We start from the raw sequence: 15,953 nt of genomic DNA, 5'->3' as shown, positions 1-15,953 counted from the left end.
GATGGATATATAGGTGGATGGATGAATGGCTATAGATAGATGGATAGATATATAAGTGGATGGATATAGGTGAATGGATGATTGAAGATGATAGATAGATAGATAGATAGATAGATAGATAGATAGATAGATAGATAGATAGATAGATAGATAGATAGATAGATAGATAGATAGATAGATAGATAGATAGATAGATAGATAGATAGATATTTTAATAATCTGATTTATTAAAGTTTATAATAATCTGATTTAGAAATGTTTATAAGTATACAATGACTATATTGGCTAAGATTCTGTCTCATGGGCTATTTAATATACTGTAAAAATATAAGTGTGTTTAGAATTATACTAGCGGATTTCATTTTCCAGCAGGACTTGGCACACTGCCTGCACTGCCAAAAGTATTAGTTGGCCTTACATACTGATTTTTGGCTTGTCATTGGCTGTACACCATAATAATCATCAACAATGAAAGAAATAAACACTTAAAATAGATCACTCTGTGTTTAATACATCTATATAATATACAAGTTTCCCTTTTTTAACTGAATTACTGAAATACTGAAACTTTTTAAAATTATATTCTATTTTTTTAGATGCACTTGTAATATTTTGAGCCAGAGTGTGTTTTATTGCCTGTGGAGATGCAGCACTGCCCTCTGCTGTTCAGCCCATAGAAACACATCTGAAAACTGCCTGTGAAGTGCCTTCAGTCAGCTCTGCTGGGAACAGGACGCTAATTATAACTAATAGAGCTGTGCTCTGGTTTTAAATAGGATGAATTATGCTGTGTGTTAAATTTGCTGACTGTTTTATATGAGGCTTGTGGGACTCATGTAAACATGTGCATGTTCTTAGATCTGTTTTAAAGGGCCAATAGCCTTCATTTAGCATCAATTTACTTGTAGTTTTTTTATGCACCAAAAGCAATTTATAAACATGCACAGAATGATCTTTATGATTATTTATGCTACTGTGCCTTTCAGACTAATTTATGCAACCAATCTCTTTTCTGATTGGCTGTATGTTGCTCAGAAAGCAGTCCAGACTCTTGTAAATTGAGTGTAAATTGATTTATCCCCTTAAAATAACTCAACATACAGCCATTAATATCTAAACTACCACCTCTAAATGTCCAAAATGAGCACTGTTTGTCATTTTCCCTCCAAAATGTCATGTGACTCGTTAGCGTTACTAGGTTTCAGGTGTGCATAGGGAGCAGGTGTGTCCAGTTTTGTAGTACAGCTCTCACACTCATACTCTCATACTGCTCACTGAAAGTTTCAACATGGCACCTCATGGCAAAGAACTCTCTGAGGATCTTAAAAGAAGAATTGTTGCGCTACATGAAGATTGCCAACACTCTGAAACTGAACTGCAGGTGTGGGGTCAGCATGCCAGTGTTCAGACCATATACCACACATTACATCAAATTGTTCTGCATGGCTGTCACCCCAGAAGACAGCCTCTTCTGAAGTCTATACACAAGAAAGCCGGTGAACTGTTTCCCAATATGCACAAAACTGTTGGGAAACTTTCTTATTCATTGTTCCTATAAAATTAGGGGTATTAAAAAGGGTGTATCCTTCTTTTGTTGGAGTAACTGTGTCTACTGTCAAGAAGAAAGATTTGAAAGATTTCAGTGACAAGAACACAGGATGTAGTACAGTTGTTTAATAAGCTTTTCAGTCATTGTTTTTAACTATAAGAAGATGAATAAGTAGTAGCGTGTTTTTTTTTATTAGAGTGGTGCTGTTTTTCCTCCCTCGCTCTCTCTCTTTCTCACTCTGAGCTGATGTTCTGTTGAGTTCTGTATTGTGCTGTAATGGTTCTGCAGGTCTGACAGTGAGACGCTGTAAAGGGCAGTGGATCAGCGCCGGTTCTGTTCTGCTCATCTGTGTCTGGATCTCAGAGCAGATTAACACAGTTTAATAAGAGTCCCATTCACTGTCTTATCTTTAACCTTCACTCTCTCTCTCACTCTCTTTCTCTCTCTTACTCTCTCTACCTCTCTCTCTCTCTCTCTCTCTCTCTCTCTCTCACACACTCTCCCTCTACCTCTCTCTCTCTCTCTCTCTTACTCTCTCTACCTCTCTCTCTCTCTCTCTCTCTCTACCTCTCTCTCTCTACCTCTCTCTCTCTCACGCTACCTCTCTCTCTACCTCTCTCTACCTCTCACTCTCACACATGCTCTCTCACTCACCCACTGTCTCTCTCTACCTCTCTCTCTACCTCTCTCTACCTCTCACTCTCACACATGCTCTCTCACTCACCCACTGTCTCTCTCTACCTCTCTCTCTACCTCTCTCTACCTCTCACTCTCACACATGCTCTCTCACTCACCCACTGTCTCTCTCTACCTCTCTCTCTCTCACGCTACCTCTCTCTCTACCTCTCTCTACCTCTCACTCTCACACATGCTCTCTCACTCACCCACTGTCTCTCTCTACCTCTCTCTCTACCTCTCTCTACCTCTCACTCTCACACATGCTCTCTCACTCACCCACTGTCTCTCTCTACCTCTCTCTCTACCTCTCACTCTCACACATGCTCTCTCACTCACCCACTGTCTCTCTCTACCTCTCTCTACCTCTCTCTACCTCTCTCTCTACCTCTCTCTACATCTCACTTTCACACATGCTCTCTCACTCACCCACTGTCTCTCTCTACCTCTCTCTCTACCTCTCTCTACATCTCACTCTCACACACACTCTCTCACTCACCCACTGTCTCTCTTTCTCTACCTCTCTCACACTCTGTCTCTCACTCATGCACTGTTCAGGCTTTATTGACATGACAAATTGCTTTTGTATTGTCCAAGCATTTCAGACAAACAGTACAGATAGATTAATGGGGAAAACACCATACAAATATACAAGTGTGTCCCTTTCTCTCTCACTCTACCTCTCTGTCTCTCACCCTCTCTTTCTCTCTCACTTTACCTCACTCTCTTTCTCTCCAACTCTTTACATCTTACTCTCTATCTGTCTCTCTCAGACACACTATTTACCTCCCTCTACCTCTATCTGTCTTACTCTCTGTCTCTCTCTCTCTTTCTTCCTCTCTCACATACCCTCTCTTTCTGTTTAGCTTGTCACTGTTTCTTTCTCTTTCCTCCTGTTTCTTTTGTTTTTTCTCTCTTTCTCGCTTGCTCTTCCTGTCTGTCTCTATTGATCTCTCACCCTCTCTCTCTTTTCACACACACACACACACACACACACACACACACACACACACACACACACACACACACACACACACACACTGATGCACACACACTTAAACAGTCAGAGGGTGTGATGTGAGCATGTAGAGAGCTGTTGACCTGTGCCCACATATGTAGGTGTGTGTATATCAGTGTGTATCGGTGTGTGTGTGTGTGTGTATCTGTATGTGTGTAAAAGTGTGAAGACGTGCATCAGTGACAGGTTGACAGTGAGTACAGCAGCTGGGGATGAGCCTGCAGGTGGTCCTCTGACAGCATGCTGTACACGTGTCTCCTCTCATCAGACAAGATCCATCACACATACACACACACCGTGCTGCTGCAGAACTGCAGGTTGTATAAATGGTGATGAATGCACTTAAACACTGCAGATCGTGGCCCGGTGGTGATGAGTGGATGTGGGCCATCTGGGAGAGAGTGTATGATCAGGATCTCATAAAAACCATATACAGTACCAGTCAAAAGTATGGACGCATCTTCTCATTCAGTATTTTTCTTTATTTCTTTATTTAATTAATTTTCTACATTGTATATTAGTATTAAATACATGAAAACGATTAATGAACACATATGGAATTCTGTAGTAAACAGTAAAAAAGTGTTAATCCTCCACATTAATCCCCTGATCTAAACCTGATGAACTGAGATGGTGATTTGAGGTGGTTTAATTGGGATGAGCTGGAGCTTCACAGCGTGAAGGAAAAGCAGCAACTATTGTTCAGCACCTCCAGGAACTCCTTCCTTCAAGACGCTGAGAAAACTATTCCAGGTGACTCTCCCTCATGAAGACACTGAGATTAAAATTAAAACCAAGAGTCTGCAGATCTGTCCTCAAAGATAAATGTGATACTTAGAAGATAAATAAAACTACTAAAAATAAATACATTTTATTTCATAAATAAATCAGCATGTGTTCCTATATAGCTTTAACCCTTTCAGACCCTGCGACCATTACAACGGACATCTAATAAAAAAGTAACACTAATTGAGACATATTGTTCATCTGAATAGACCATGAATAAGCCAATAAAATCAGTTATAAGACAATTAAACAGTAGCTTAGCCCCGCCCACAGCACTAAGAACAACACCACTCACCTCAGATATTAGGGCATGGCAGCACTACAGCCAATGAGGCAAAGAAAGAGAGAGATAATTTTCCATAATGTTATGTGATTTATAACACTTTATCATGACTAGGGATGGTTTTAAAATAAAAAAAGTATATCAATATCAAATTAAGAAAAATCTTAAACACAGGCCTGCAATGCAATAGACAATTTTCACACAGGCAGAAAATAGTATTCTTATATTTTTCCATCACTGGGTCATAATTCAGGTCTGAAAGGGTTAATATAGTCTTCAATATTAAATTTACAATGTAAAGAGGTGTGTCCAAACCTTTGACTGGTACTGTATATATACTAGTGCATCTTAAAAAAATTGAATATCACTAAAAAGTTACTTTATTTCACTAAATCAGTTCAAAATGTGAAACAGAGTACACCAATTTTTATTGTTGATGATTATTACGGCTTATGAAATGAAATGAAAACCCAAAAATCTGTATCTCAGAAAATTTGAATATTACATAAGACCAATTTGTACTTTTGGCTACAGTGTGGGCAGTGTGCCAAGTCCTGCTGGAAAATGAAATCCGCATCTCCATAAAAGTCAACAGAGGGAAGCATGAAGTGCTGTAAGATTTTGCGGGGAAACTAAACTGCACTGACTTTAGACTTGATAATAAAACACAGTGGATCAACACCAGCAGATGACATGTTTCTCCAAACCATCACTGATTGGTGGAAACTTCACACCAAGCAGCTTGGACTGTGTGTCTCTCCACTCTTCCTCCAGATTCTGCTCCCTTGATTTACTTTAAATGAAATGTAACATTATTGATCATCAGTGATGGTTTGGAGAGTCATGTCATCTGCTGGTGTTGATCCACTGTGTTTTATTATCTATTATCTAGTATAAGTCTAATGTCTTAGTTTTAGTTTTCCCACAAAATCTTACAGCACTTCATGCTTCCCTCTGCTACTGACAACTTTTATGGAGATGCAGATTTCATTTTCCAGCAGGACTTTTTCGCCAATTGGATTTATATTATATTTTAATTTTCTGAGACACTGATTTTTGGGTTTTTCATTGGCTGTAAGCCATAATAACCATCAACAATAAAATAAATAAACACTTAAAATAGATTACTCTGTGTGTGTAATACATCTATATAATATATACTTACTGAAATTAAGCTACTTTTCAATGATAAAGGGGAGCAAATACTTATTCACAGCACTATATGTAAATGTTCAGAGTAGCTCTAAAGGGTTAATACAGGACTGGTTGCTTAGCGCAGCGCTAGCTCTAATTAGCGTCCAGTAAAGTGGGTCTAAATTGTTTCCTGGTAAAGTGTGTGTGAATTCCCCGGCTGGTGGAAAGGGCAGTGTGTGTGTCGTGTGGTGAGTTAGCCGGTGTTTACTCCGTGATGTTTTGTTTTGCCCGTATCGACCGGGGCGAGAGGTGGGGGCAACCCGAGGGTCCAATTTATCTCCTGTTTTCGGGCCGCCGAGGATCTAAACGCCTGATTGATGGAAGGAGCTGCTGCAGTATTTGTGTGAGCTGACATTAATCTAAAGGTCTGGACTGTGATTAAAACACACCCCCAACTCACCTTCCAACAGAAAGCTTAGAGACTTACCTATTAACCCTTTAATTTCCGCAAATAACCCCAAATACAGTGGTGTTAAAAAAAAAAAAAAACGTATAATTTTCATGATTTTCTTTTATAAATCATTGGTTGTTCGGATCAGCAATTTCAGTTAAATACTGTAAATCATATAGCAGAAGAACACAGTGATATTTGAGAAGTGAAATTAAGTTTATAGGATTAAGTCTGCGATAATTCTTTAAACTCTTTTAAAAAACCCTTTTTGTTAATTATTGGAGCACAAAATTGGTTTGCTAAACTCATTGACCTCTGACCTACATTCACACAGGTGAATCCAATCATGAGAAAGTTGAGAATCACATGGATTCCAGTCAATATCAGCAGATTCTTGAGAACATTGTTAAAGAATCAGTAAGAAAGTTGAAGTTAAAGCGCCGGGGCTGGATCCTTCAACAAGACAATGACCCTAAACACCCTAAACCAGGGGTGTCCGCTGTTAAGCAGGTTTTTATAATGTGTGATTCAAAGTTTGAACGCTAGGTGTCAGAAACGGGCAAAAGAGTTTCTAGCGCAGAAAAACGTGCCAAAGAGTCTAAAAGCGGAGAGGGTGCACATTTTTTAGTGCAGAAAAACAGGCAAAGAGTCTAAAAGCGGAGAGAGTGAGCATTTCTAGTGCAGAAAAAACGGGCCAAAGAGTCTAAAAGTGGAGAGGGTGCGCATTTTTTAGCGCAGAAAAACGGGGCAAAAGAGTCTAAAAGCGGAGAGAGTGCACATTTTTTAGCGCAGAAAAACGGGCCAAAGAGTCTAAAAGCGGAGAGAGTGCGCATTTCTAGTGCAGAAAAAACGGGGCAAAAGAGTCTAAAAGCGGAGAGAGTGTGCATTTCTAGCGCAGAAAAACGGAGCAAAGAGTCTAAAAGTGGAGAGAGTGCGCATTTCTAGTGCAGAAAAAACGGGGCAAAAGAGTCTAAAAGCGGAGAGAGTGTGCATTTCTAGCGCAGAAAAAACGGGGCAAAAGATTCTAAAAGCGGAGAGAGTGCGCATTTCTAGCGCAGAAAAACGGGCAAAGAGTCTAAAGCGGAGAGGGTGCTCATTTCTAGCGCAGAAAAACGGGGCAAAGAGTCTAAAAGTTAAAAAGCCGTAATTAAGGAGTTTAAAATTAAGAGAAATCATGAAATTAAACATCAATTTGAAAATCTTAGTTTACACAACACTGTCAAAGATAAAGATAGTAAGTCAAGTAAAATTGTGTGTAAATGAAAGTAATCAGGAAAAAAATATTATTTAAAGTGGTATATTTCATTATTTGTTTTATTATAGAGTCTTTGGCCCGTGACTTCAAATATATTTCTCCTTTTGGCCCCCAACAAAAAAAGTTTGGACACCCCTGGTCTAAACACTGCTCAAAAGCGTTCATACAGAGAAACAAGTACAACGTTCTGGAATGATCATCTCAGATCATCTCAGTCCCCAGAGCTGAATATTACTGAATATAATCTGTGGTGTGATTTAAAGCTGTGCTGTGATTCATGATCAGAAACCATCAAACCTCCAGACTGAACTGGAAATGAATAGTAAAGAAGAATGATCCAAAATACCTTCAGTCAAAAGCCAGACTTTCATTGGAAGCTATAGGAAGCGTTTAGAGGCTGTTATTTCCCCTAAAGGAGAATCTACTAAATATTGATGTCATTTTTCTATTGGGGTTGTTGCTCAAATTTAATTCTTTTACTCCTGTCTAATTGAGTTTAAAGAATGATTGCACACTTTCTGGGTAACACTTTATAATACTGTTCCATAGTTAATAGGTAACTAAGCAGTAACTAAGCAGTAACTAATTAATAGTGCTGCATTAAAACCTAAATATTTTCTATTAACTACCAGGGAGTACTGAATAATTACTCAGTAGATAGTACTGAACTAATGATTATAGTAGTATAATAACTATTCATTAATTACTGCTCAAATCAACATTAATTACTGAAAACCCTTACATCCCACCTGGGGAACTCTAAATCAGGCATATTTGAGTTAAATGCATATTAATTGAAGGCATATTTGAATTAAGCAAGTGACACCATTTGTAGTAGTGGTAACCTTAATTACCTTATTATCCTCAGTTCCTTCCAAATATTAGCAACATATAGTAAAATACTTCAGTGTGTATTACTCTGCTTAACCATCATGTTTGGAAGAAAAAAACAACAACATTATAACGTAATATTATTGCATAGAAGACATTGATGAAAGTTCTCCAGAAAGCATCTAAGACTCTAAGAATGGCTGTAAGACTGTAATAATGTAACAATCATTGCTTTAATACTAGGTATCAGCCTTATAAAAGTGCATCTTCAGCGTTTGCAGTCTCACAGAGATTTATTTTACTGCGCACTATTAGGGTAATTACGGTAATTTCACAGCGGACGCAGCTCTCCAGGTCCTTCGTGTAAATTCTCTGCTGTGCTGCTGTTGCTGGAGGAGGAGGATTAAGAGAAACTGCTGCTTTCATATTTCTGTATTTGATTGAAAATAAACTAGTAATCAAGATATTGAGATCTTTTCCAGCTTATTTTACCCCCGGATCAGATGAGGACTCTTTGTGGGTTGTTAAACAGCTTTAGGATGTGTGTTAGCTAGCTAAGTTAGCTAAGTTGTGTGTGTAGTTAGCGTTAGCCAGCTAAGTTAGCTAGGTTATGTGTGTGTGTGTTAGTTAACTGGCTAAGTTAACTAGGTTGTGTGTGTTAGTTAGCTAGTTTAAATGTGTGTTAGTTAGCTAGTTTAAATGTGTGTTAGTTAGCTAGGTTATGTGTGTGTTAGTTAGCTAGTTTAAATGTGTGTTAGTTAGCTAGGTTATGTGTGTTCGTTTGCTAGCTAAGTTAACTTTTATGTGTGGGTTAGTTAGCTAGGTTATATGTGTGTTAGCAAGTTAAATGCGTGTGTGTTAGTTAGCTAGGTTAAATGTGTGTTAGCTAGGGGAAATGTGTGTGTGTTAGCTAGGTTAATTGTGTTAGCTAGTTTAAATGTGTGTGTTAGTTAGCTAGGTTAAATGTGTGTTATTATTATTATTATTATTATTATTATTATTATTATTATTATTATTATTATTATTATTATTATCATTATTAATGTATATTTCCCTTTATAATACTGTGACATGATCTGCAGTAACTCCTAAAGAAGAACACAGTAACTCCTCAGTAATTAGTAATTAGTTACCATGTTTCTCACTTTATAATACTGTTGTGTGATTTGCAGTAACTCCTAAAGAAGAACACAGTAACTCCTCAGTAATTAGTAATTAGTTACCATGTTTCTCACTTTATAATACTGTGGTATGATTTGCAGTAACTCCTAAAGAAGAACACAGTAACTGCTCAGTCATTAGTAATGGGTTACCATGTGCTGCTGTTAACTCCCGAAAAAAGAAGACAGGGACCCCTTATTAATTATCTATGAAGAACACAGGGATGCCTAGTTCGTTATCTAACACAAATATTTATTCATTTAAACATGATTTCCCCCAGAATAAGGATCTAGGACACAGCCTAGAGTAAAGCTGTATGTGAGCCATCACTTCTACTGAGCACATCTCCAGGAGGACTGAAGAAGAGCACAGGTTTAGAATAAACACCTGTAACACACTGACAGAACATTACAAAAATGGGGGTTAAGCAGACTACTGCACATTTCAGTGTGTCTAACATTTGGAAGATATTGAGCATACTAAGGTAAGTAAGGTTAATATATGATAAGTGGTGTCACCGACTTTAATATCACCACTGATAGAATAACCTGCAGCAGCAGATAAACACACTGATAGAGGCTAGCGGTCCGGCGCTGTGGAATTACCGTAATTACCCTAATAATGGGCACTAAAAGTCTGCGAGACTGCAAGGCTAAAGATGAACGTTTATAAGGTTGGTGCTGAAAATTAAAGCAGTGACCATTAAAACAAAATTGAGTACAGTCAGTCTTAGAGTCTTCTGGAGAACATAAATAATGTCTACTATGTAATAATATTACGTTATAAAGTTTTTGTTTTCTTTCAAAAATGGGGTTTAAGCAGATTACGACACACTGTAGTATTTTACTATATACTATATTTTACTTGCTAATATTTGGAAGATAATGATGATAATAAGGTAATTAAGGTTACTACTACTACAAATGGTGTCACTCAAATATGCCTTTAATATCACCACTGATAGAATAATTGTGTAGACTGATTTAGATCTATAGTTCCCCAGGTGGGATGTAAGGGTTTTCAGTAATTAATGTTGATTTGAGCAGTAATTAATGAATAGTTATTATAAAGGAGACATTATTAGTAAGTAGTTCTCCAGGAGATATGTAAGTCTCAGTAATTAATGCGGAGTTAATAGTAAACTACTATAATCATTAGTTCAGTACTATATACTGAGTAATTATTCAGTACTCCCTGGTAGTTAATAGAAAATATTTAGGTGTTAATGCAGCACTATTAATTAGTTACTGCTTAGTTACTGCTTAGTTACCTATTAACTATGGAACAGTATTATAAAGTGTTACCCACTTTCTGTAAATCATATAAACTTCACTTCACTCTTCAAGTATCACTGTGTTCTTCTGCTATATGATTTACAGTATTTAACTGAAATTGCTGATCCCAACGACCAATGATTTATAAAGTAAAATCATGAAAACTATTAGGGATGCCCAAACTTTTTCATACCGCTGTTTTCATGTTTTGTCTTAATTTAAACATTTAAATTTACAAATTTACATAATACATTTTTTGGGATAAGGGAAATTTAGGGCTAATAATGAGCAGTTAAGCAAGAAGATGTACAGAGATCCTTCAGCTGGTAACAAATGCATGAGAACATTCTAAAAATAAAGTAAAAAAAAAAAATCGAATAAAAGAAGTATCAAACCATAAACCATATTTTTTTCATTAATAGCTGAAATGTGTAATAAAACACACTAGTCCAACTTAAACATTTAAAATAAATCCTACCCTTTAAAAAAATCTCTTTTATTGTGGCCTCTGCCGCTGCAGCGCCGAGGCACACTGCTCAATCAGCCCAATCAGCTTTCCCTTCTGCCCCACCCCTAAACCCATACATCATCTAGTGTCCCTCCCAAACCTCTCTTCATGTTTTTTTTTTGTTTGTTTTTTTTAATTTAAACTGAGGTTTTTGTGTTTCAATTCAGATAAAACTTTCACCAGGGCCAGGACAAGGTGAGACAAGTGCTAATTAGAAAACACAGGTTTATTGTTAAAACTGATCCCAAAGGGATTGATGTAGACAGTACAACTAGTGAAGATCAGGGCAGCAATAAGTAGCAACATAGCAGAATGCAGAGCCAAAACCGGTAAAAAGTCGGTACATGGGAGGACAAGCGGGATAAAAGGGGGAAGACAAGAGAGTAGTCAAAGGAGGAAGTGAGGTCGGTAACTAAAGATCCACAAAAAAACTAGAGGGCTAGGCAAGAGAGTAGGAGAATGCGTCGTAAAAGAGCTAGAAAATAGGGGAACAGGGAAAACAAAGTGAACAGATGACTATTTATAGGGGTACACACAGGTGAGAGCAATCAGTAGGTGGGCGAAGCCGAGCGTTGCAGAGTCACGTGATCAGCCGAGTTATTGTAGTCCATTGACGGGGATTGCTGGGAAATAGTGTTTTTAGGGAAAACATTGTCCTAAGCAGGCAGACTGAAAGTGTCAGGGCTGAGAAAAACATGAAATATCTTAGGTTTATGATGCAATAAAAAAAGCAAGTTAAAGCAGCAGAGAGTTTGTTTTATATACGTATTTTTAATGAATTCTGAAGGCTACGCAAAAACAAATGCTCTGACAGGATCAACAGCAAGATGTTAGATGGGATGATGGTTTGGTAGCAAACAGCCACAAGTCAGAGCGACCTGCCAGCACCTGTCTCACCCCCTGAGTGATGGAGTGGTTGGGGGGGGGGGGGGGGCTGGGAGGGGGAGGAGACAGTCAGAATGATGGACAGCAGCAAAACACCAGGACTAAATCAATGTAATCAATCTGAAAGTAAGTTTGGAGAATGATGGCTGGATGAGAGAGAGAGGTGTGTAGGATATTGCGGTATAGTGTTTGGGGGGGGGCATATATTTTATTACATATATATGTTGCAATAGGTGCAACGTAAAGGACCATTAAAGGTCTCCTTCCTCTCCTTCCATGTGAATTAGTAACACCTTAGTAACCACTTTTCTGAAATCATAGCAACTGCCTAAAAACACCTTCGCCACCACTTGGAATACTTCAGCAGCCAGCTAGCAACACATTAGCAACCTCCACATATATAATAATATAATAGTAACCACTTTACATCACCAGAGAAATGATAGCAACTGCTTAGCAACCAATTAGCAACACCATAGCAACCACTTGGAATACCTCAGCAACTGCCTAGCAACACTTTAGCGACCACCTGGAATACCTTAGCGAATGCCTAGCAACACCTCAGCAACTACCACAGACACCATACCAACACCATAGCAACCACCTCTTTTAGCCATAGTTTAGCCAAAAGCTTTTCAAATGCTTTTGGATTTTAGCTTTTAGTTAAATGCTTTTGGATTTTAGCTTTTAGATAAACGATTTTGGACTTTAGTCTTTAGATAAAAGATTTTGGACTTTAGTTTTTAGATAAAAGATTTTGGACTTTAGCTTTTAGCCAAAGGTTTTTGGTCTTTAGCTTTTAGCCAAACACTTTTGGTCTTTAGCTTTTAGCCAAACACTTTTGGACTTTAGCTTTTAGATAAAAGATTTTGGACTTTAGCTTTTAGATAAAAGATTTTGGACTTTAGCTTTTAGTCAAACGCTTTTGGACTTTAGCTTTTAGATAAAAGATTTTGGACTTTAGCTTTTAGCCAAAGGTTTTTGGACTTTAGGTTTTAGCCAAAGGTTTTTGGACTTTAGCTTTTAGTCAAACGCTTTTGGACTTTAGCTTTTAGATAAAAGATTTTGGACTTTAGCTTTTAGCCAACTTAAAGTTCCTTATCAAACTTTCCCTTTCTAGTTCTCTGTTGTTATCGCATATATTATATAATAAAAATAGTATTTTAGCAGTGCTAACATTCTGATTCTCTATTCCTCTACAGATCACAGTGAGGAGCTGCGATTCTACCTAATCCACATGACTGAGGTACGTGCTATTTTTGATTAAGTAAATTTTACTTATCACTTATTTCAGTGTACTGCGAGTGTAAATAAAGGTTGATTTACTGATTGCTTGATCTATTAACGTAATGTTGTGTTGTGAATGAACATTGTGTCTGTAATGGAGACCTTACATCATGACCAAGGGCCCTATCATCCAACCTGCACCGGTCTTGTTGTGATGCTAGTTGCTATCTTGCACCCCATCAAGAGTCTATTTTCACGCCTTGCCCCTGAGCTGTTAAAATAGCATCAGAGTTTAGGAATAAATCTACACTGATGGGCGTGGTGGTCTGGAAGTGAGGTGTGTTCAGGTACATTTCTATACAGGAGCTCCACTGACTGAGTAAAACCCTTACAACTGTCAACAGTTTTATTCCTGTCTGTAGATTGAGTGCAACTATTTTTAGGGGTCTTTTTAAGGGAGCATGATTAGAAGTCTGATCTGCATTTGTTTACTCTCCTTTTACTATGTTATTCTGTTCATACTGAACAGAAATCAGTACATACCAGAACTCACAGCACATATTGTCACCGTCCAATGAAAAACATGTATCTCCAAAACAGCAACTTTACAGGAGAGAGAAAAAAACCCTTTAAACTTTTAATGGAAGTCAATGTAAAAATTGTTAATTTAGGACATTTTGAAGTATTTCTATTGGTCCATTCATCTGGAAATTTTAAGATAGCGTGAGGGACATTGTGTGTGTTCAAATTATGTAGTAAACTAAAAATCCCCAAAAAATGTAGATACTTGTTTTTCATTGGACAGCGGCGATATGATACTTGGTTTGAACTCTCCACTCTGTGTGAACTCTGAGATTTTAAGCCTCACTTTCCTTTAATTCTCTTCACTCGCTTCTGTTTTCCTCTCCACCCCGTGTGAATATCACGTTTACGTCATTGTTCCCTTTAATCCCGCTCTGAAAACGGGGATGTATCACCTAATTAAGTCCGGATGAATTTTTTAACAACTTCTCGCCTATTTTAAACACAGCAGAGCGAGGCTGAGTGAAGCTGGGGTGCATGTCCCACAGTCATGCGAGAAAGAGGGGGAGAAGAGGGGGGACGGGGGGAAATATGCAGCCTGTCCAATTAGGCCCTTAAAATAGAACGTGTGTGTGTGTGTGATGCGCGGGAGGCGTTGGAGTGTGTGTTGATCTCGTCTCACTCACTCATCATAACACACTGCAAGCTCGTCGCTGCACCGTCCACCGGGCTACTGACACTAATCACTACAGGAAGTGACTCTGCAGAGAGAGAGAGACTGAAAAAGAGAGAGACTGAAAGAGAGAGAGACTACAGAGAGAAAGACTAAAAGAAATAGAGACTGAAAGAGATAGAGAGAGAAACTTAGAAAGAGCAACTAAATAAGAGAGATAGTGAGACTAAAAGAGAGAGAGAGACTGAAAGAGAGCATCTGAAAGAGAAAGAGAGAGAGACTGAAAGAGAGAGGGAGACTGAAAGAAAGAGAGACTCAAAGAGAGAGGGACTGAAAGAAAGGGAGACTGAAAGAGAGAGGGACTGAAAGAAAGGGAGACTGAAAGAGAGAGGGAGACTGAAAGAAAAAGAGACTGAAAGAAAAAGAGACTGAAAGAGAGACTGAAAGAGAGAAATAGAGCCTGAAAGAGAGACTGAAAAAGAGACTGAAAGAGAGAGAGTGACTGAAAGAGAGTAAGAGAGACTGAAAGAGAGTCTGAGAGAGAAAGAGACTGAAAGAGAGACTGAAAGAGATAGAGAGAAACTGAGAGAGCAACTAAAAAAGAGAGATAGTGAGACAAAAGAGAGAGAGACACTGAAAGAGAGCAACTGAAAGATAGAAAGAGACTGAAAGAGAGCAACTGAAAGATAGAAAGAGACTGAAAGAGAGCAACTGAAAGATAGAAAGAGAGAGACAGAAAGAGAGAGGGAGACTGAAAGAAAGAGAGACTGAAAGAAAGGGAGACTGAAAGAGAGAGGGAGACTGAAAGAAAAAGAGACTGAAAGAGAGAGACTGAAAGAAAAAAATAGAGAGACTGAAAGAGAGAGAGACTGAAAGAAAGACTGAAAAAGAGACTGAAAGAGAGAGAGAGAGTGACTGAAAGAGAGAAAGAGAGACTGAAAGAGAGTCTGAGAGAGAGAGACTGAGATAGAAAGAGAGACTGAGAGAGATAGATACTGAAAGAAAGAGAGAGCAACTTAAAGAGAGACTAAAAGAGAGAATGACTGAAAGAGAGAGAGAGAGAGAGAGACTGAAAGAGAGAGCGATTGAAAGAGAGAGAGACTGAAAGAGAGAGATTACACTACAGTAGTAACTTTGTCTCCTTCCTAAAAAGAACAAAAATGTTTTAATAATGATATCAATCATCTGAAGGCAGATCTGCCTCTCATCTGTGATTGGTCGATCTGTGCATGTATGAAAATGTGATTGTATGAAACTGATAAATCAAAACCAGTAACTCTGAATTTAAGTGTCAAACAATTTTTTATTAGATGCATTTGAAAGGTCAGACTTTACAGATATATTATTATTATTTTTTTTTTTATTATTATTTCTGCATCCTGTATACTTTCATTGGTATAAATAAAGACATTTATAAAATGTCTGGTGAGTTTGTGGACCTCAGCGGGTTAAAGATGAAAGTCTATGGTCTCTCCAGTTTAATCCAGTGTAACTAAGTCAGCAGATCAGGCTGAATGGAGGTCATTAGCGTTACTGTCAGCTCTTTGACTGGGTTCTGTCAGCAGTGTCAGAGCCTGGCCTGCAGTTTGATGTATGGAGCAGTGAGGACAGATCTCTGCAGTGACAGAGAGGGATTAAGTGTTTCTCTAGAGTGAGGATGACAGCTCGCATCCTTAAACGCCATCTTCACTTCTCCGGCCTTCAGTTCCCTGCATCGCCTC

General features: G+C 38.2%; 1 protein-coding gene across 4 annotated transcripts in view; it reads left to right on the top strand.

The window, feature by feature from the left end:
- Window positions 1–15,953, top strand: part of rgs3a (regulator of G protein signaling 3a) — a 360,852-nt gene that overhangs the window by 120,989 nt on the left and 223,910 nt on the right. For all 4 annotated transcript variants that reach the window (XM_049465826.1, XM_049465822.1, XM_049465824.1 and 1 more), the window contains one exon: window positions 13,013–13,056. In XM_049465826.1, coding sequence (XP_049321783.1) covers window positions 13,013–13,056 — 44 coding nt within the window. The remainder of the gene's footprint in view (window positions 1–13,012; window positions 13,057–15,953) is intronic.

This window comes from Astyanax mexicanus, chromosome 1 (genome assembly GCF_023375975.1).
Source record: "Astyanax mexicanus isolate ESR-SI-001 chromosome 1, AstMex3_surface, whole genome shotgun sequence".
NCBI lineage: Eukaryota > Metazoa > Chordata > Actinopteri > Characiformes > Acestrorhamphidae > Astyanax > Astyanax mexicanus.
This window is presented reverse-complemented; position numbering and strand designations above follow the sequence as displayed.